Source organism: Aythya marila (assembly GCF_965140915.1).
Source record: "Aythya marila genome assembly, chromosome: 24".
NCBI classification, from domain to species: Eukaryota; Metazoa; Chordata; class Aves; order Anseriformes; family Anatidae; genus Aythya; species Aythya marila.
In genome coordinates this window covers 801,341-820,822 of record NC_139065.1, presented here as the reverse complement: position 1 = coordinate 820,822, position 19,482 = coordinate 801,341, and the positions used below count along the sequence as shown (strand labels likewise).

Here is a 19,482-nt window from a genome sequence, read left to right as displayed (position 1 = left end):
CTTGATCTATATAAAGCCCACACAGCAGCTCCACATATCCTATTGCATAGGTTTAGGTCCCGGTGCTATCAGCATCATGCTCTCAGAACACACTTGCCCTGCCCTGGGGCGTTCCTTGCCCTCTGTATCTGTACATACAGTACGGAAATATCTGGGTTTGATTTGCTCCCTTGTTACGAGTAGGCTCAGAACTAAACACAACTTCACAAAAACCATTAGAAACCCAACCGCTTAAACCACCACACCACCGAGCACCACACCAGGTACCACTTCCAGTGGCATTTGGACTAAGCCTGGCACCTGGCTCTATAACAACAACCGGTCAGTGCCCTGCTGCAGCTCTGGACACATCCACACACGTTCACACCTCTTAACTTTGCTGCAGGCCAGGGTGGAAGGGAAGAGCAGAGCAGAGCAGAGCTGGCACAAGGCTCCCAGGAGCCCCCCATTTGCTGTGATTTGCCTTTTATCCCACCCGGCCCTTTTGTAACCAGGCACAGCTGCAGCTTGATGGGGCTGGCGGCAATCTCGGGGCTTCCTGGCTCATCGCTTTCCATCCATCCTACCGCAGCTTTAAATAACTGATGTTTCCACTTCCCTGTTCTGTGTAGCAGGGCACATGTTGCGACACGATATTTAAAAAAAAAAAATCACTAAAGCATGAAAATGTGAATGAATCTGGTGGCTCTCTCAGATATGGGAGTTTGCTGCAGGGATTCTGCTTGAATATTTGGTTATTTTTGGACTCTCTCTCACAACACCTTGCAAGGAAACATTTCCAGTATGAGAGCTGGGGGTGAGCCTGCAGAGGGGCTCCACATCGCTCTGCCCCTGCTGCAGGTCCGCAGCTGTCTGTGTGAGCTGAACATACCTGGGCTCCTCACCCCTCCTCTAACAGGCAAATACAGGGCACTGCTGAAGCTTTCCTTCCAAAATGGCTTTTTATCGTGGCAAGCAGCAGCAGCAGGCAAATGTTGGGTTTCTGGGATAGCTTTGGTGATACGCGACTCTCCGTTGGTTTGGGCAACAATCTGTGCATTTGGAGCTTGAAGGAACCCCGAGCTGAGGGACCCAAACGAGGGAAGGGAATCAACCTGCTGCGAGGGAACGCATTTGGCAGCACCCAGCGCGGGATTTAATTACCATGTGCAAAAAGAGCTTGGGTCAGGGCTGCGCGCGCGACTCTTCCAGATGTCAGCGAGCAACTATGCAGCCGAACAGGATGTCAGATTAAGGAGTCTCCGGTGAAACCCGTGCCGAGGCCGGCAGCCGGAGCCAAAAAGGGAGGGCTCTGGGTGGTGCCGAGCACCCGCAGCCGCTCGCCCGCCTCTGCCCTCCCGGGCACGGGGTGCTGGCGTGGCCGCTGTGCCCTGGCAGAGCTGCTCCCGCGGGGCTACGACGCACGCAGCCACCGCGCCCCTCCGGGGCTGAGCACGGTGCTGGGCTGGGCCGTGACCCCAAGCCGGCCCTGCTGCTCCTCCTGCTGCAGCAGCGCCCGGCAGTAAGGAGCTCGCCGTGCTGGGGATGAGTTCGGCTTGGCGTGGCTGCAGGTGAGGAGCTGGCTGCTGCCACGCGTGCCCGGCGAGCCCCGCGCAGCCTTATCTCTGCTGGGAGGGCGAGTTAATGTGTAACCCGGCCCTGTTTGGTTAGCACGGAAAAGTAAAGAGGTCCTGGGATAGGCACGGCCAGGACAAGGATTTGGGCACCGCGGAACGACAGCCATCCTGGTAAAAGAGCCCGACGATCTCTGTTCCTTCTCGCCCTCTGCTCTCTGTCCTTTTCCTGCTGAACGCGGCCGTGGTGAGGAGCTGGGCGCCTCTAACCCTGGGGGGACACGGGGGCTGCGGGAACCCTCACGGCTGCTTTGTTTTGGGAGGCAAAGGGTGGCGGAGCTGTCACACCGAGGTGGCACTGGGGAAGGGACGGGGTGGCCGCAGGAGGTGGGGGGGAGCTGGGGAGACCCAGCGGCTGCTGGTGGCCGTGCTGGTAAAACTCGTACTCGGGACAGCAAAGTCAGCTCGGGGAAGTGCGACGTGCACCCGATTGATTTGGTTAAATAGGAGGAACTGGGACCTGCTGCCATTGCCTCCTCGCTCTTCTTCATGTTTGGAGCTGGCAGGATGAGACCCTCTGCCAGCAGGTGTAAGGCACGGGGTGGAGCTGCACTGCCTTGGGCAAAAAACCCACCGACGTTCCCAAACATTGCTGCAGAGCTGCGATTGAGCACTCATAGTAACTCTGGGCTTAAAAGAAAGTGGCCTCTTCACTTAAAGCAATTAGCATTAATTGCTACCCAGCGCCTCTTTGATGTTTGAGGGCTCAGCAAGCTCTGTGGAGGACAGTTAGGGCAGCTGTTGCAAAAGCTGCCCAAACTAGCTTTTATTTCAGATAAAAAGTCGCCTCTTACAAAAGCATTTTTGGTGGGGGAAGAATAAGTCACCAGAACCAGCTTTTCAGAGACCACGACTTTTAATTTAAAGGCTCGGTCATTTTCAGTTCGTGGTGGAGCTGTTGCTGTGTGAAAGGCAGGAGCTGTAAAACCCTCCTGAATCCTAAAAACAGATTTTTTCAGGGCTGGCTTCCCTTTCCCCTCTCCTGAGTCAGATGAATGTGTCAGAGCCGTAATCTGCTCAGAGAACCAGCACAGAGCAAAATGAACCTCTTGTTCCTGCACAGATCCCGACGTGCTCTGTGAACTTTGCCTCCTCCTGGTGCCCGCGCTTGTGGCTGGTTTTGCAGCCCCTGCACATGGGTGGGTTTGGGGTGGGGGCTGCCAGCCTCTGCTCCTGCAACATCCTTCGAACGAGAGGTGTTTCTGCTGACACTCCAGCTGCAGGCGTCAAGTTCAAGCAGGACTTTCGCTTCCCTGTGCCCGCTTTGCTCCCTGGGGTTTGTGCGGTGAGGAGGGAAGCAGCGAGGAGCATTGCAGCAATCCTGCGGGTCCCGAGCGAGCAGCTGAGCACCAAGAGGTTGCTGCAAGCAGATTTCTATTTCACATCACAAATGTTTGGGTTCACAGCAAAACCACGCAGCCTGCAGAAGCCTGAAAACCCCCAGACCCACACCACATCCCTGCTTCCTGACAGCTGAACGCTGTGACCTTATCCAAATTCAGAGAAATGAGGGTGCTGCTGCTCCAAAACATTGCTTCCTCAAATGCGTCCTGGGCAGTAAACACTGCAGAAGTGAGGCTGAAACACTCGGCTCTTCCTGGGTGGAAGCGTTGGATCTCTCGGGGCGTGGGCGGTGAAATCTGATTTTCGCGGCATATCCCAATTACAAAGGAATTCTTTCAGGGTCCGGCTCTCTCAACAAGGAGCCAGTTCTGCTCGCTTATCGCCAGATCTAAATCCCTGATCCTGCTTCCATAAAAAAAAAAAAAAAGCAGCAGTGTGCTGCCGTGCGCCACGGCCAGGTTACGGCACAAAGAGCTCCTCTGTCTGCTCCCGCGTGGGACGGGGAGCGCTGGGGGGGGCGTTTGTTTGCTGCTCTCAGCAGCCTCCGCAGCCCAGAGCCCTCCTGGAGGACGGGCGGTGCGAGTGAAGAAAGCCCCTAATTGGCGGCGGTGGCGGTAAATTTTGGAAGATTACAACTTCACGGCTGTAATTATGGCTTCTGTAGGCTGCTCGGCCTTTCTCTCAGGCAGCAAAGCTCTCTTTGCTGGGCGCCCTGTGAAGATAAGCGGCTGGCGTGGGACCCCTGGGGTGGTGTGGCAGGGAGAAACCCCACTCAGCTCGGCACCGCCGCCTTCAGATGGCACTGCTGGTGGGCTGTGTGTGGTATTGGCACAGCAGGGGACATCAGGGGATGCCAGCACATCGCTGCTGCCCATCGCCTGCCCAAACACACCCAGGCACCCTCCTGAGAGCTCCATGGCTATGGAGGGAAGCACGCAGCAGCAGGGCTGCTCCCCTCTGGGAGCAGCCTAAGGACGAGCACCTTTGCACCCTGCAGCCCCCCTGTGCTCCCTGTGGCCCCACAAGCAGCCTCACAGCCTAACACATCTCCTTTCTTCTGCTCCAGCCGGGCTATCCCAGCCTGCGCCGGCCACCACAGCAGCCCGTGACATGCCTGGGAAGGAGCTGGGGCTGGGGATGGCTGGCTGCAACTCCGACAGCTGTGACAGCATGGTCAGCACGGCCTCCAACCACTCGCAGCGGGTAAGTCACCCCATTGCGCCCAGCCCAGGCACAGCTCACCCCTCTCAGCATGAAATTTGGGTCTCATTTCTACTCTCCTCAATTTCTGTTCTGCTCAAAACCTCTCCCTGCAGGTGCTGTGGCAGCGCCCGGGGAGCCCCATGCCAAGGGCAGCACAAGGGCCCCAGGAATCCCTGCCCCAAAGCGCTCGGAGTCCTGCATGGCAGTGATGGAGCAGACCTCACTGCAGCTCGGATCCCTTGGGGAATAAAACTGAGCTGCAAGAGCTGCCAAAGGGGCAGGGGCGGGTTGTCCTGGCACTGGGCAGGAGGAGCCTGGTGGTTCCTTCATGCAGGGTTACACCAGCTGGAGAACTGGGTCAGAGCAGCTCCAGCAGGGTGACTTCACCTGGAAGAGACACCGAGACTCCTCCCCAGCTGACAGGAGATTGATTTAGGAGTTAAGGCAGGGACGAGCTGGGGTGATGGGTGTAGATGCGCAATTTTTCATTATCTGTTTCTTAAAACTTGTTTGTCTCCAAACACTGATTCCAAGATTGATGGCCTAATTACATCCTGTCTGACTTGGAGCATAATTGATATGTGCTAGTGCAGAGCTCAGTCCCGAACAGGTTTTCCATTTGATGTATGGCAAACCAGAACCAAACCCTCTAAAATTTATTAGGGATGGACAAACTGGTTGCGATATTGCATGGTAAAGGCTTTGGGTAGGTGCCTCTGCAAAACAACTCCACCTGGGACAGCTTACCCCCCAAGCTTGTTGATCTGATGCACTCTCCATCCTTTCCCCCACTCCAGCTGTTTGATGATATATCGTTGTGGTGCCTTCTGACTTGGCACTTCTACAGCGATCGTATCTCACGAGGCTTGAAGTGCAACAATAATTAAGCAGGATCTTGCTGTACGCCTTTCTAGGCTGGGGTACAAATGGGAGAACAAGAGACCACCCTCCCCAGGGAGCCTTCAGTATTTACTACGTTTAGACAAGCTTCTAGGATTCAGCACTGCTGGTCAGTACAGACGCCAGCATCTACAGACCACCCACGGTACCAGCCCTGTCCTATTTCAAAGAAGAACAAAGAACTGAGAGGTGGAGGCCAAGTTTCCAAAATGAGAATAACCTGTCTAATGATGCTCGCAGTAGGGCGATGTAAGAGTGTTCCTGCAGCACCATCCTCGTTAGAGGACATTCTCTGGTTGCCTGCAGCTGCTCAGCACCCACCTCTAAATAGTCACTGCCCAAGTCCCAGGGCCAGGACTCGTGCCCCAGGTCTCCCCTGAGCTGCTGGGGCTGTGAATAGAACCCGTGTCTCCCATCCTCACTGCCTTGTTCCTTTTCAGAGCGATAACAGCTATGACTACTTGTCTGTGGAAGAGAAGGAGTGCTTGATGTTCCTGGAAGAAACCATCGGCTCGCTGGATGCCGAAGCAGACAGCGGGGTTTCCACCGATGACACCGACTACGTGGAGCCCCCCAGGCCACGGCCCAGGAGAGACGCCGCTGCCCGGGGTGAGCTGGGGATCACGCTCCTACCTGGGGTGCACCTCCTTGGCACGCAGGGAAGGAGCAGGGCCCCAGTTTTATTCACATAAGCAAAAGCCAGCTGGTTTCCATCACTCCATGGGTAAGAGGAGGCTGCAGGGAGCCATAGGTAGGGCACCAGCTGCCTCCTCCCAGTTGTTGCATGCAGGAGCTGCCAGCAGCTGTCTACGAAGGCAAAGAGCACTGCATCTTCTCCTGTGCTCTGAACACGCGTGCCAAGTCAAGGCTCCTCACCACGTGTGCTCTGTCTAACCCGAAGTATCTGACCTTTACAGCCAGAGCACTTTAGCTGGGGTCAGGGTAAACACTGGGTGCAAGCACTCCGTTGTACTGCACTGGTTTAATCGGGCATGGAGTGTTCTGTAGGCAGCAAGATATCCTGTGTCCACATGCAGAACAGTGCATGACTTTTCCCCTTTCTGCCTAGATTTGGAGAACGGGGCTCCCCCTCCCAGCGCAGGCCAGCAGCGTGCAGCTGAGCAGAGGGGTGGCGAGAGCTCCTCCGGCTCAGCTCCAGCAGCAGTTCCAAGCCCAGGCTACTACAGCCTCCCAAGGAGCATCACTGCAGCGAGTGCACAAAGAGCAAACCAGGCTCCCGATGGCAAAGCAGCTGCACGTGTCGTGGAGGACCCAGCGCCACCGGGTAAAGCTTCCCAGGAGATGGCTGAGGAGGACAGGCTTGGCCAAGGCAACCTGAGAACCCAGGCGAAACCCCTGCTTATCCCCCCTCCAGCTCCCTTCCAGGATGACGTGGTGAGCCATGAACAGCAGCCACAGAGGAGCAGCTTGGATGCAAAGTGGGAAAACACGGAGGAAAGCTGGACACGGGCTGTGCCACCCCGGCCAGCCCCAGAGCACGCGTCTGTCCCCGATCTCACGTTGCCACCACACCAGGAGATGGAGAGGGAGAGCGCAGCGCTCCCTCGGGGTCCTCTGGAGCAGCCGGCACCCCAGGAGGCCCCTCAGGACCCTGAAGCCAAGCGTGGGCCTCCAACAGCCCCCAAGCCACGCAAACTGCCACCAAACATCATCCTGAAAACCAGCAAAAACAGCCCGGTGCTGCTCGCCACAGAGCCTGGCCAGAAGGTGAAAATCCCCCCTCCGGCACCCGCCGGCTCTCAGCCCGGCTCCGCCAGCGATTCCACTGCAGAAAAGGCAAATTCAGGGCAGCTCGACCCCAAGGAGCGGGAGAAAGCCAGGCGGGAGGCGCTGGAGAAGCTGGGGCTGCCCCAGGACCGCGGCGAGCCCCGTGCCCGCCTCGGCCCTGCCCCTGCTCCCCGAGGGACAACGACAGAGAGCACGGCCCCGGGCGCACGGGCGATGCACTTCAAGTCCAACACCCTGGAGCGCTCCGGCGTGGGGCTGGGCAGCTGCATGGCCAGCGCCAAGGAGCCGGGCACCAAGAGCAGCGGCTCCCTGGGCAAGATGTCCTTCATCGAGCGCCTCGCCCCCAGCTTCCTCCGCAGCAGCCGCCCCCGGCCGGTGTCCCTCGGCGCTGGGAAGGACTTCGCGGCTCTGAAGGAGCCCCCCGAGCCGGAGAAGAGCAGCAAGCGCAGATCACACCCGCTGCAGAGCTTCCCCCGGCCGCCCCGCTCCTGCGTCAGCGTCAAGATTTCCCCCAAGGGAGCCACCGACGAGCACCGGCGCGAGGCGCTGAGGAAGCTCGGCCTGCTGAAGGAGTAAGCGAGACCCCCGGCACGAGGGGCTCGCCCCATGGGGATTTCCTTGGGGTGCGGCCATCAGAACCTGCTGCCGTGAGCCCAGCACCTCAGGAAGGGGGACATCGGGTCCTGCGGCCCCCAGGGGTGTGCTCTTGCCAAATAAAGCGGTGCCACCTGTACATAAGGTTTTGGACGTAGCAAGGAGCGAGTCATTTAAAGAAGCTGGCAGTCAGAACTTGGATGGGGTGGATTCTCCTGCAATGTCCTTAACGCCTCTGGGGTCTGTTACAGCGGGGAAACTGCGGATTTTGCTTGTTTTAACATGGGTTGCCTCTGGATAAAAGCTCTCTGGGGAGAAGTGCTGGACTCTGCTGCTCACTTTGGGATTTTATGCGGTTTTGGTTTTTGGTTGTTTTGTGTTTTTTTGTGTTTTTTTTTTTTTTTGTTGTTAAATTAATCAAAAGCCTCCAAGGCCCGAGCGCTCACCTGCCCCATGCACACCCCTCCCCAAAGCCACGACTGCCACATGCAGAACTGCCAGGCTGACGGGAGCTGGAGGCACGCACCAGTGCTCCTCAGACAGTGACTGTGCTCACAGCCAGCCCTGATAACCCTGGGTACACCGCTTAGCAATAAGCCACACACATCAGCGTTCATCACGAAAAGAGGGTTAGGAAGTGACAGATGGTGTTTTGGTGGCAGAACCAGAAACACTGCCCCAAACCTGAGAGATGCAAATCAGGGAACGCCATCTCATTCCCTTCCAGCTCTCCCTGCATCCTTGAGACCCAAAATTTACGCTGTGCACCTTTTATGACAAAGGTGCTTTACTCCTGTAATAAAATTCATGTGATCGTAAAATAACCCTGTGGTACAGATTTACTCCTGTGTGGCAGTCAGAGCTCTGGTGAGCTATGAGCTTTACCCATGAATGTGCCCCCACCCCACCTGCGTCACCTCCTGGCTCTACAGGGACGTGGCCCATGGTGGTTAACAGCAGCTTGGCTTGAAAGGGCCATTTTATTTTCTTCCCCCCCAAAAAAAAACAAGTCTTTCATGAGACCCTGGTTTTCAGAGCTGGACTTTTAGAAAGAGCCTCTGCCTAATAGAGCAAGCGCCTTTGTTCCTAGCAGGAGATTTCATTTCCAAACTAACGCAGGCTTGTTTTGGAAAGAGGGGCTGACCCGTGGAGGCAACTGCACGAAATAATTTACTGATGTTAATTAACTGCTGGCATTATTAAGACAAAGTTGTAGTCTACCGTTTTCCTAGCTGACCTTGCAGTACAATTACTTTTTAAAGACAGTGTTGTGAATACTAAACAGGCTCATACCACAGAACCCAGAGCTGGGTTTCTAATTCCTCTCTGAACAGGCATAAGCAGAGCCTTGGTTTTGCATGGGAAGGGGGAAAGCATCCCTCTGCACGAGCTGCACCATTTCTGAACCCCACGTAACAGAGGTGTGCACGGGTGGTGGGAAGAGTACAAATTAAAAGCACTGACCCACATCAGGAATCCAAGGAATGCAAGAGAATATCTGATTAGCTGCACTTTACAAAACCAGGGAAATGCTTGTTTGTAGTTAAGCAAATAGCTTAATTAGTTTGGGGCTGGCCAGCAGTAATGCAAACCTAGAGAGGCTAGAGAGGAAGCCAGGAGATGCATGGGCTAAGGTCCAACCGAAAACTCAGTGTTTTGCTCAGTAAACACCATGCTGCAGGGGCCGGGCAGGATTACAGCTCCTTGCAGTGAGAACTGAGCAGGGTGCAGGTCCCATGCACAGCACCTTGGGCACACGCAGCTCACAGTAACAGGGGTCAGAGTGAAGGTGTGCTCCGTGAAAATTGGTACCCTTGGCCTTGGGAAAGGAACAAAGAGCCGGGGATGCTCTGCTTTCATGATTTCGGTGCTTGCATCCCAGCTGTCCCACCCCATCCTCCCCAGCCAGCTGCCTGCACACAGGGCTGAGGACACCCCAGCCGGAGAAAAAAGGCAGAAAGCACAACTTGGCTTGAGAAAACCCCTCCCAGATATTGCAAAAGGCTCCACAGGCTGCAGCTGCACCCTCCCTGTAATAGCAGGATCCGTCCCCGTGTCCGCAGCAGGCCCAGCTCCGGGCAGCACCACGCACCCGGTGGCTGCTCTTGCGCAAGGAGTCACACAGCCCGCGGGGATAAACACCTTCCCTTCCCTTCTAAGGGCTGCAAACACACCTCTCCTGTCAATTGCTGTATTTTTGCTCGCAGGATTACATAGCAACGCCTGCTCTCAGCAGGGCTGGCCCAGGGTGAGCGATTACACCCAGAGGACCCAAGGCCAAGAGAAGCACTTCGCCCTGGGAAGAGGCACAGCTCTGGGAGTTCAGAGAAGGGACACCACTCATCCGTGCAGTTGCTTCAATTTATTCCCTTTTGTTTGCATTTCACACCAGCTGAGCCACGTGCACAGCTCCTGTAAGCGACCATCGCTCCTGTAACTGACCATCACCCCATGCCATCGGGGCTGAACATAGAATCTTTAAAGCGATTTTTCTGCCAAGATAGCCAACCAAAACTTCTCCTCTTTCATTTAGGCCATGAAAAGGCCACTCCTTTAAAATCAGTCATTTGCACTTGAAAGTCGAGGGCCTGGGGAGCACAGCACCGGGTGGAAACCTCTCCTGCTGCACCCCGGGAGGCAGCTGCAGCCCCTGGGAGCAGGGCTGGGGGCCAGCATCAGCCACATCAGCCCCGTGCTGGCAGCCTCCCAGGTGATTTCTCCCTCCACAGCAGCCAGTAAAGACCACAGGAGCAGAGATCTCCTGCTCAGATGTAACCCGTAATCCACAGGCTCAAAGGGAAGCTTTACCTCTGCTCCAACCCAGCCCACGCCACTCAGCAGCAGTCTCCAGGATGAGCTGCAGCCAAGTGCCCACAGCATCCCTGCCATCACCTGGTGCACAAGCTGCCCAAACAGCCCCAGTTTGCAGACTGGAAGGAGCCCAAGCAGAGCACTTCGTGTCTCTTTTATAGGGCACTGAGGTCAGGTGCCTGGCTGCTGCCTTGCCTTGCCCAAAAGCCTTGCCCAAGCACAGCTGGTGTGAGGGGTTGTAGTGATTGCTGCTCTTTGCACAGTAACGTGGTTGTTTTTAACCTAAAAGTACTGACACTGTGTGCACAGAGACTCTATAACATGATAAAAAGCACTTGGCAGAGCCATGGTGGGTGCTTGGCTTTCTCAGGGTATCCAGGAGATGAGCAGGAGAAAAGAAAGAACAAAACCAAAATCCACATTCAACCAGACTCCAGATGAGCTCCTGGGCTCCTGTCTGGGTACCTCTGAAAGCAGACTTGGTACCATTTAATTCCGGGCATAATGTTCCTGAGCTGTGTCTGGAAGGTAAAATTACAGCAGAACCTAGACAAAAAAGTAGCCATGAAGAGAGAACGTAATATTAAAAATGTAACATAAAGAGTTGGCAAATGTACCCTCGATGCCTGGATTATGCAGGCTGTGTTTACACAGTGCAACAATCTCAGTAAGGATCCAAAGAAAACACTCAGCTTTGCATTTTGCATAGACTATTTATCCACTTTTTAACTATCAGTCCCGCACTGGCTCAGACGTGTCATTTCCATGTCTATGTGAGTCTGTCGAGACCTGCTAGCCCAATTAAAGCGTTCTTGCACACATCTTTCATTACAAAGATCACTTTCAGGAGAAGTGGTTTGTTAAATTCTGGTGGTATCAGGAAGCTGCCTTGTCCCTGCTCTGGTCAGGATGTGACAGTTCAGCCCCAGTGAGCCCCTGCATCTCCCTTGGCAGGACGGTGTGGGTGAACACGCTGCTGTGAGATTTCAGCTCTTTGTTTTCAAATGCCCTTTAGCTTTGAAGTTCAGTAAGAGACAGAACGGGTCGTTATTGTTCCTGACACAGGGGTTTGTGCACAGCGATAACGTATCCGACTTGTTTCAACAGCGCTGCCCTAGCTCCAATTTAATCATTAACTCCCATGGACGCTGCAGAACAAGCAGGGGGTGCTGGGATTTACTGGTAACAGCTCTGAGCACAGGGAGGCTGTGCGGAGATGCTGCCAGAAGCCTCCAACGCTGCTGGTTGGGAGAACACACACCGGGTCCCAGCACGATGCCCATCCGTGTGGCACGGGGCCGCTGCTCAGGGGGAAGAGATTTGCTCGCCATCGCGTGCTCATTACAGGAAGGAAGAGAAATTTCCTTCACAGGCGTAGCTCAGAAGAGCAAATTCTGAAAGTCAGTTCTTGTTTAGCAATAGGAGAAGCTGCAAGGCCATGAAGCAGCCACCATCGGCAGTCCCTGCCTCTTGCTGTGGTCACTGTCACCCTGCCATGGCGTGCTCCTCGCTTCGGGAGTGATGCTCTGAAAATGTCCCTCGCTGCTCCAGAGCTGCTGAATCTGTTTGTTTTTGTATCTGAAGGAGGTGGAGAGCCCAGCTGTCCAAAAGCTGGGGTCAGCTCGGGACACCCGGGACCTTGTGCAGAGAGCAAGGTGAGCACTCCCGCCCCGGGTGAGCGAGGAAGCAGCTCGGTGCTAGTGCTGCTTGTTAGCACCCCTTCACAGCATCTCTGTCACCGCCAATCTGCCTCCACCCAGAATATCTCGCCACCTCACTGCTCTTCAGAGTGACTCAGGACGTGTTACCCGGCCCGACCGGCTCCTCTCGGGAGAGCTCGTCCAACAGCAGCCGCTGCCTTTGATCTCACCAGGAGCTCACCCCGCTGAGCTCCTTCCCAACGCAGCCGTGGCTGCTCCAGCAGCTCCTGCAGCTGAGGTGGGGACAGCTCCCACTACTGGGGCAAACCAGCCCCTATCCACAGGGCTGGGATTCTGCTGCGACTTTGCATATCATAAGTCCTTCTCCTTATCCCCCAGAGGTTGCTCTTTTCTCCCAGTTCCCCAGCGATTCTGCTCGTTTCCATCCACACACAGGCTGCAGCACTCCCTGCAGGACATAGCAGCCCCAAGCTGCATTCATTACCTTCCGTAAGGAGCCCATGGGATGCCAGGAATTGGCGACTCACCTGGTGGCAGCAGGTTTTGTCACCCATGGATCTCACCGCGCCCCTGCAGCAGGCTGGCAGCACACAACACCCCAGCACAGACACCCCACGACAGCGACTGCTCCTGGTGCTGAACACCCTCAGGCTGAACAAGGCAGGGAGCAAAGGGAAAAGCCTTAACCCCTCCCGCCCGGCCACACTTTGCTCACACACCTCCCTCCCTTCTCTGTACTAAGGTACAGAAGTGCCCCTTTCTGGACTCGGGGAAATGCAGAAGCGGAGCCGGGTCCCACCCATGTACCCAGAGAGGTCAAGAATTTGCATCCAAATAAAAAAATAATAATACAAAAAATAACTCTCTAGAAGACCTGTTTTCCAAAAAGTGACTCTCTAGAAGAGGTGTTTTCCAGCTGTGGCCTGGAAACTGGGGGTCTCCCTTTTGATGTTACCAGAAGTACCATCGGGCAGAGCAGCTTTCTACCATGCGCTCGGGTCCGGAGGGAGCAGCTCCCGGCACCAATCCTGCGGGCTGGGAGCCCCGACAGCAGCCCCTTAGCCCGGGTTTAAGGGCAGGTGGCAGCGCCAGGACTTTTCTTTGCTCCCGGCATCGTTCCCCGCGGTGCCAGCAAGGTGTCGCCAGGGCGCAGCGGCGACAGCTCCGCGGAGCGACGCGCGGTGGCACTGCGCGCCCGTGGGGAGCGGCGCCCGCTCGGGCACGGCCGGGGACAGCTGGCACCCATGCGCTCCCCGCATCTGAGCTGTGCTGCGAAGGCATTTTCAGCCCAGGAGCCCGGAGGCGGCCGCGGCTTTTGCTGCCGGCAGCGCAAAGCGGGCGCTCCCCCGGCCCCCGACCAGCCCGAGGAAGAAGCTGGGCAGGGGCGACCCTTCCCTGCTGTGCCCCCTCCGAGCCGCACCGAGAGCCGGGGTCTGGCCCCACAGAGGGGACTTGGCCTTTCCCAGCACTACGGGCAGACGAATATTTAGGGGAAGGTAATGAAAGCCGAACATGGAGCAGTTAACCCAGCGCCACAGTTAAAATGAATTATTAACAGGTGTGGAAGTAGGCTTCATCTTAATGGGGGCAATAAAACAATTGTGAGAGCAACCTTTGAGCATGCCAAGCGCTTCCCGAACTGGGGACACAAATCTGCACCCAGGCCCCTTGGACCTCCTGAGCCCAGGTCTCTGCACCGAGGCTGCAGCTCCTGCAGTGCCTTGGGTCCCAGGGGATGCTGTGCAGGGCTCATCAGCTGAGGCAGGCACAATCTCACCCAAACTGTCAGCCAGGTGAGGACAACTGGGGTGACCGGGCTGTTGGAGACCCTCTCAGCCCCAGGATGTTGTTTCACCAAGGGACAAGAAGCAGCAGCTCAGCTCCCATCCTCAGCTCACCCTTGCAAATCCCACTGTGCCCCACAGAGGTGGCATCAGCTCTGCTCCTCCCTCAGCCCTTGGACACAGACCTGCAGAGGGGTCCCTGGGTGCTGAGGGAAGGAGCTGCACCACAACCCTCCAGCTGCCCCTTCAGCACGGCAGGGGCTCCCCAGAGAGGGCAGCTTGTTGTGGGCTGAACGTTTCAGCCACATCTGCTGCATGGATAAATAACACTCAACAGTCCTAGGCGTTTCTTATCAGTTTTATGCATCACATTTTATTGCTAGTACAAGGGCAATCCGCTTGCTTTGCTAACAATGCGGTAAATAAAAACATCCTTAGAGAGACCAATATCATTGCAGTAAAATCAATATTGTGAGCTGGTTATTGCACAGGTTTGGAACAAAACAACAAAATTTACTGCAATATAAGTAATCATATCATGATAAAGAAAGCAAAACTACTTGATAGAGATATGCCTTCAGCCAGGGAGATTCCAAAGTGCTTCAAACATTGACTCACACAAAACATGATCGCAGCCTTCAAAGCATGCCTGTGTACAAGGAGTGCAGGAGTCGGACCTCTGAACCCTGGCAGCGCTGCACCGGGGCAGACAAAAGCCTTCCAGTAAGTGGTTTCTATCAGCCCCGCTGTGAACGCTCTGAACCACATGCTATTTCTCACACTGCGATATCTTACAGCCCCTGCAGATATGCAGAGAGGCAGGACCAGCCCAGGGTGTTCTCAGAACTGACACAGCGAGACTTTTTCAACCAACATTTTTTATTTGAAAGAAAAACAGAGCAAAGTCCCCCCAATAAGACAACCATTACCATGCACACCTAGCTTTGAAGTAATGAGCACCACATCTAAGCTTCAGCCAATTAGGATGACTTGGTCAGTGTGGAAGAGGAATTGCATGTGTGCAGGAACGAGCAGCCCTTAGCCACATCTCCAGCCCCTGCAAGGCAAGGAGCATGGCCATTGCCACGTGAACCAAGACTTCGGGCTTTGGTTGCACCTCGACAAAGTTCTGGGCTTAGCAAGGAATGATGGTGCATTTCTTGAGGCCCTGCAACCCCCTGACTGCCTGACTTTAAATATGCAATGTTTGAGGCATAGCAAAATGAGAGAGCAGTTAATGGCAAGTTACTGAGCGTAAAGGTATTCCTGAGTCTGTGCCTTACTGACACGCTGCTTTGATTTCTCAATGTTGATCTACTTCACTGATTGGCAATTTGGTTCAGTCGGGCTATGTAGCAATGCTCTGATATAATTTTCTTCAATTAACATGATTGTAACTGAAGCTGCCTACCTGGGAATTACAGCAGAAAGACAGCAGTGTTTAGCACTGGAGAGCTGGGCTGGTTTGTGCTTCTTGGGTACCAGGGCCCTGAGCTTCCCAGAGCCAGCTTCTGGCCGCTTCCAGAGCTCCTGGGGTGACTTCTTCAGGCTATTTGAGTGAAGTGAGGACATGGGGTGAACCTGTGGGATGGAGCCCTGCAAGCAGAGATTAGCAGTGCATGGAAAACAAAACAAACAAACCCCACAACCCCTTAAGAAAGAGTCTGAACATTCATTTTATACAATTGTGAAGGCTGAATAGAGTTTTTCTGGTTATTAAGGTGATGTCCTTGTGGAAGAGGCATCTGAGTATGCTCTGCAGTGCAAAGGAATTACTAGAGGGAAAAAAAAAAAAAAAAAAAAAAAGAACAGACCAAAAAACAATCAAACATGTTAGTTAGGCAGGACTTTTATCAACAGGACATCACTTGCTACGTTCTTCCTACTTGGATAATTTTATAACAAACATCGGGGCACAAAACAGCTTTTAATCCTGTATTCGTACAGAGCATAGCACCAGAGGACAGGCATGAGCTGATTACTGCAGTCAGGTTCATTCAAACTGCAGAAGTTTGAGGTAACACACACAAAGTTTGTTCTTTATGTTAAGTTCTGCCTGGGAGCAGTTCCCAGCAATCACATTTCACTGCTAGTGATTAGAAGCAGTCATTTGGTGTTAAATCTTTGCAAGTTTTCTGTAAAACAGGGGAACTCCTCTCAAACTTCGCAATTTCTGCTCCTGACCTCTTCATTATTTTTCTTCCATGATGTTACCCACATCACTTGGTGGCTAAAAATGAACATTTTTCAGGTTCCACATTCAGTACATTGGTGGCACTTCTACCATTGTCTAAGTATTTTGGCCATCTCCAATTTGCTCGGCAAGGCATGCCTGGATTTTAAAAAGGGAATACACTCACTTTTTTCTTAACTCTGGACATCAGTATATTTTAAAAAATAGTTTAACATCAAGAACGGAGCAAAGACCATCTGAGCTGCAAGATACTTCGTTAGACTAAATCCAAACCGGAGTGCAGTGCAGGAGAAAACTTCCAGCAGCAGAAGCATCTTAGCCTCAGGTGGGTGATCCTCAATTTGTTCTTAATTTACTATTTACTATTACTATAATGCTATCAGGCAGCATTTTTATGTGCCACTTTGATGGATTTCCCTTACAATGTGCATCAGATCTGATATTTAAGGTGATTATTTCTATAGCAGTAAGTGTAGCGTAAATCATTTATGCTGAAATATATATTTTTTAAGCTGGTGTAACCAATTTTTGTAAGTTATAAATTATATTGTGTTTTTTTGTTGTTTTTTTTTTTTTTTTTTTTTTTTTTTTTTTACAAAGAACACACAAAAAAATGAGGTAGATGAGGCAAATTCTTCTGCAAACCTACACAGAGAGACCCTTTGTCCAGTTAGTGCATAACAGCAGCTAGCTTACTTCAGATGGTAGCAGGGTAGTGGCTTAATCAGATAGGTGAAGAAAACTGTGCATATAAACATTTTCACACAACAGAATTGAATTTAAGTCAGGAAAAAAAATCCATGCTTCTCAGTAAGGCCTGCTCTTCCAGGATTTATAACTCTGTCTCTCTTTTCACTTTCTGCTCTGTTACTGGGGTGAGAAATGCCTATTTTGCTGGTTAAAAACAAAACACCCCCTCACCTAAATCCTGAAATTATAAGAATTTAAAATTTAGCTGACAGCTCTGTGTCATCGATAGGAAACCAAGTCCACTCTCCCACATCAGTACTCCCCCTATTGAGGATTTTTCACAACAGACCTCACAGAGAGCACAAAAAAAGCAGCCCAGTAACCCAACAGTGCTGCAAGCACAGACAGGCAGGTGAAAAAGACCTCACTGAAGGTGCTTTATTTTAGCTTCCATCTAATCCATAAGTCATTTACAACGTGGGCTAGCTGCCTGCACACCAGCCAGCTATCTCCTACCTGCAGCTCCCTGCCAGGGGATGCTGTAAATAACCCCCAAAGCACACATTTCATGCTGAGGGCTGAATGAGCGGGGCTGGCACTCAGCTGAAGTTACTCAAGATAATTGGACCAGCTTTTCTCCTGGAAAAAGTGAAATCTCCTTGTTAGCAGCTTGAAAGCCCTTCATGGTGGTCCTGGAGGGCACGGCTCAGGCTCTTCGCTAACACCCTGCCTGTTGCTGCAGGGTGGGAAATGGAGGAGTGAATGAGTGGGGTTGTGAATTAATTGTCCCTGATCTTTAGAGATTGCAGCTGGGTGATTGTGCAAGTGTGGCACCCACCTCTGAGCGAGGCAAGGAGCTCTGTGGGCTTGCAGACACTTCACATCTCAGTTGTTCGTGGCCTGATGCCAGAATGAATTTAGCACATTCACACCAGCACAGAATTCATCTGCTTAGGAAAACAAGGCTTGTGTGGATGCTAACCTGAACACCAGGATCACAGCAGCTGGGCCAGCTAAATGATGGAACTTCGGCCTCTAGTTGGCAAAACCAGCACCTTCTTCATTAATTTTGGGGTGCTAGGACTTCTCTTCATGTCCCCAGCCCCAAAACAAGGAAAAGAGCAAGGTGCTGGCTCAGCTGTAGTGGTTTATAGTGGAGAAGCTGCCCCACCACAGCGCTTCTGCCTGTGTTGAAAGGGGAAGAGCCCGTTTCTGCTGCCCTGACCCACGCTTCCTACCAGCAGCGCGAGAGCTGAGGCCAAGAGCTGGGTGGGAGCCAGGTTTGCAAGCCCAGAGCCCACGGCTGGGGAGGGTTGCAGCTCCAGGAGAGATGCATATCACCCCCAAAGCCAGGCATAGAGAGAGCATGAGAGCTGCGTGTCCCCTTGTGCCCTGCAGACCAAGGTGGGCAGCAGCTGAAGCGTGGCCCCCGCGGGCACCCAGCCCCAGACACCACCACCAGCGCTGGCAGCCAGGGCTCAGCTCTGCACTGTGACGGGGAATAAGGCCCACAGTGGCTTTGTGCTTCTGACATTTCCTTGTTCATATCTCCAAAATGCTTTGAAGTGATCTCAATGTGTTAACAAGCACGAAATAAATCACCTGGTTTGTACCTACCAAGGTTTTAACCATGGTGGGGGTTATGCAAATCTTAAACAAAGAATTTTAGTAGGGAGTCTTTGGTATAAAACTGCAGTAATTAGAAGTCAATTTTTAACCCAGACAAGGAAGTAATTCCTTTCCTAATCAGAGACACTCAAACACCGTTTCTATTCAGATCTGAAAGCAGATAGCAGCAATCTGCCCAAAGATTTTCTGCAGGAAGTTGCAGGGAAGAAAAATAAAAAGGGAGGAAAGATGATTGCAATTCGGTGGGAGGTGTTAAAGGAGTGCTGTTGGCATTCCCGAGAGCTGCAGCACGTTTGTTGCACTGGAAGAAAAACAAAATAAATAATAAAATAAAATAAAATAAAATAAAATAAAATAAAATAAAATAAAATAAAATAAAATAAAATAGCATGATGCCAGTAGGTCTGGCTGCAGGAGGCTGGCTGCAGGTCCTGGTGAGGTGTTGTGGCTCCTGGTGCTGCTTTGGCAAATGCCACCATGGTCCTCAAACCCCTCCGTGCGTGCCCACCCTCAGCCAGTGCTCACACGCCTGCGGTGCCGGGTCTGCAGAGTGGTCCCTGAGCATTGGCTGCCCTTGAGTGTTCATTACCAGCAATGTCTGAGACCATCCTGCCCAAACAACAGGGGATTAATGCAGGATGGCTACGAGCACTTGTTTTCTTTTTAAAATTCTCTTATCTTGCACTGCGCCATGTCCCGGGGTGGGAGCTGTGAGGGACGTGGGTGGTCTGCGTCAAGGGGGTGCCAGAGACAACCTTGGCAGATCACTGCCACAATCTCTCTTCTGTTTGGTAACAGAGACATCAGCAAAATCCAGCGTCCAAAGTGAGATTTGGAAGTTTGCTGAGCAAACATTTGAGGAAGGTGGACATGGAGGTTCTCCTTCTCTTTGTAGCTTTGCTGCAAGGTGAGTCGCCAAGAAACCCTCCAGCCACCTACCATGAGAACAGACGAATCTGGAGGTGCAGGGGACAGGGGCACAGCTCCTGTTAAATCCCTGCTAGCAGCAGCCAACCCCGGCTGCAGAATGGGGCCGGGTCAAACCCTGCTGGCATGGGCTCAGCCCCGGGCAGGACCCCGCTGCTCCACACTTCGTGCGGCCGCCTGCGCAACGCAGCTGCAGGGGGAAGAAAGCTGCCAGAACGGGCAGTCTGCAAACACCAAAGGTCAGCGCTGGCTGTTTGCTGTTGACTGCTGCCCCTGACACTTCACTCCGGGCAGGAGGGTCAGGGCTGGTGGGAGCTCTGCCCTCGGAGGAGCTGGACACCCTGATCTGGAGGGTTTCCCCACCTGCACAGTTCGTAATGGGG

General features: G+C 53.3%; 1 protein-coding gene across 3 annotated transcripts; it reads left to right on the top strand.

Moving 5' to 3' along the window:
• The first annotated feature begins 1,342 nt into the window (after positions 1 to 1,342).
• Positions 1,343 to 8,580, top strand: LOC309887121 (specifically androgen-regulated gene protein). 3 transcript variants are annotated; one of them, XM_082778590.1, is made up of 4 exons: positions 1,343 to 1,550; positions 4,024 to 4,160; positions 5,501 to 5,669; positions 6,130 to 8,580. In XM_082778590.1, exons 2-4 carry the CDS (start codon positions 4,068 to 4,070, stop codon positions 7,383 to 7,385), a joined length of 1,518 nt encoding a protein of 505 aa, XP_082634716.1. In that variant the 5' UTR covers positions 1,343 to 1,550; positions 4,024 to 4,067; the 3' UTR covers positions 7,386 to 8,580. The 3 variants fall into 3 exon arrangements, with proteins under 3 accessions (XP_082634716.1, XP_082634714.1, XP_082634715.1); XM_082778588.1 differs by having other exon boundaries at positions 1,343 to 1,727; XM_082778589.1 differs by lacking the exon at positions 1,343 to 1,550 and adding an exon at positions 1,713 to 1,800.
• Positions 8,581 to 19,482: the final 10,902 nt, after the last annotated feature.

Coding starts and splice junctions, on each gene's coding strand:
- LOC309887121 (XM_082778590.1), top strand. CDS start 4,068: ATGCCTGGGAAGGAGCTGGGGCTGGGGATGGCTGGCTGCAACTCCGAC. Junction 4,161..5,500: donor CCTCCAACCACTCGCAGCGG/GTAAGTCACCCC, acceptor GTTCCTTTTCAG/AGCGATAACAGCTATGACTA. Junction 5,670..6,129: donor GAGAGACGCCGCTGCCCGGG/GTGAGCTGGGGA, acceptor CTTTCTGCCTAG/ATTTGGAGAACGGGGCTCCC.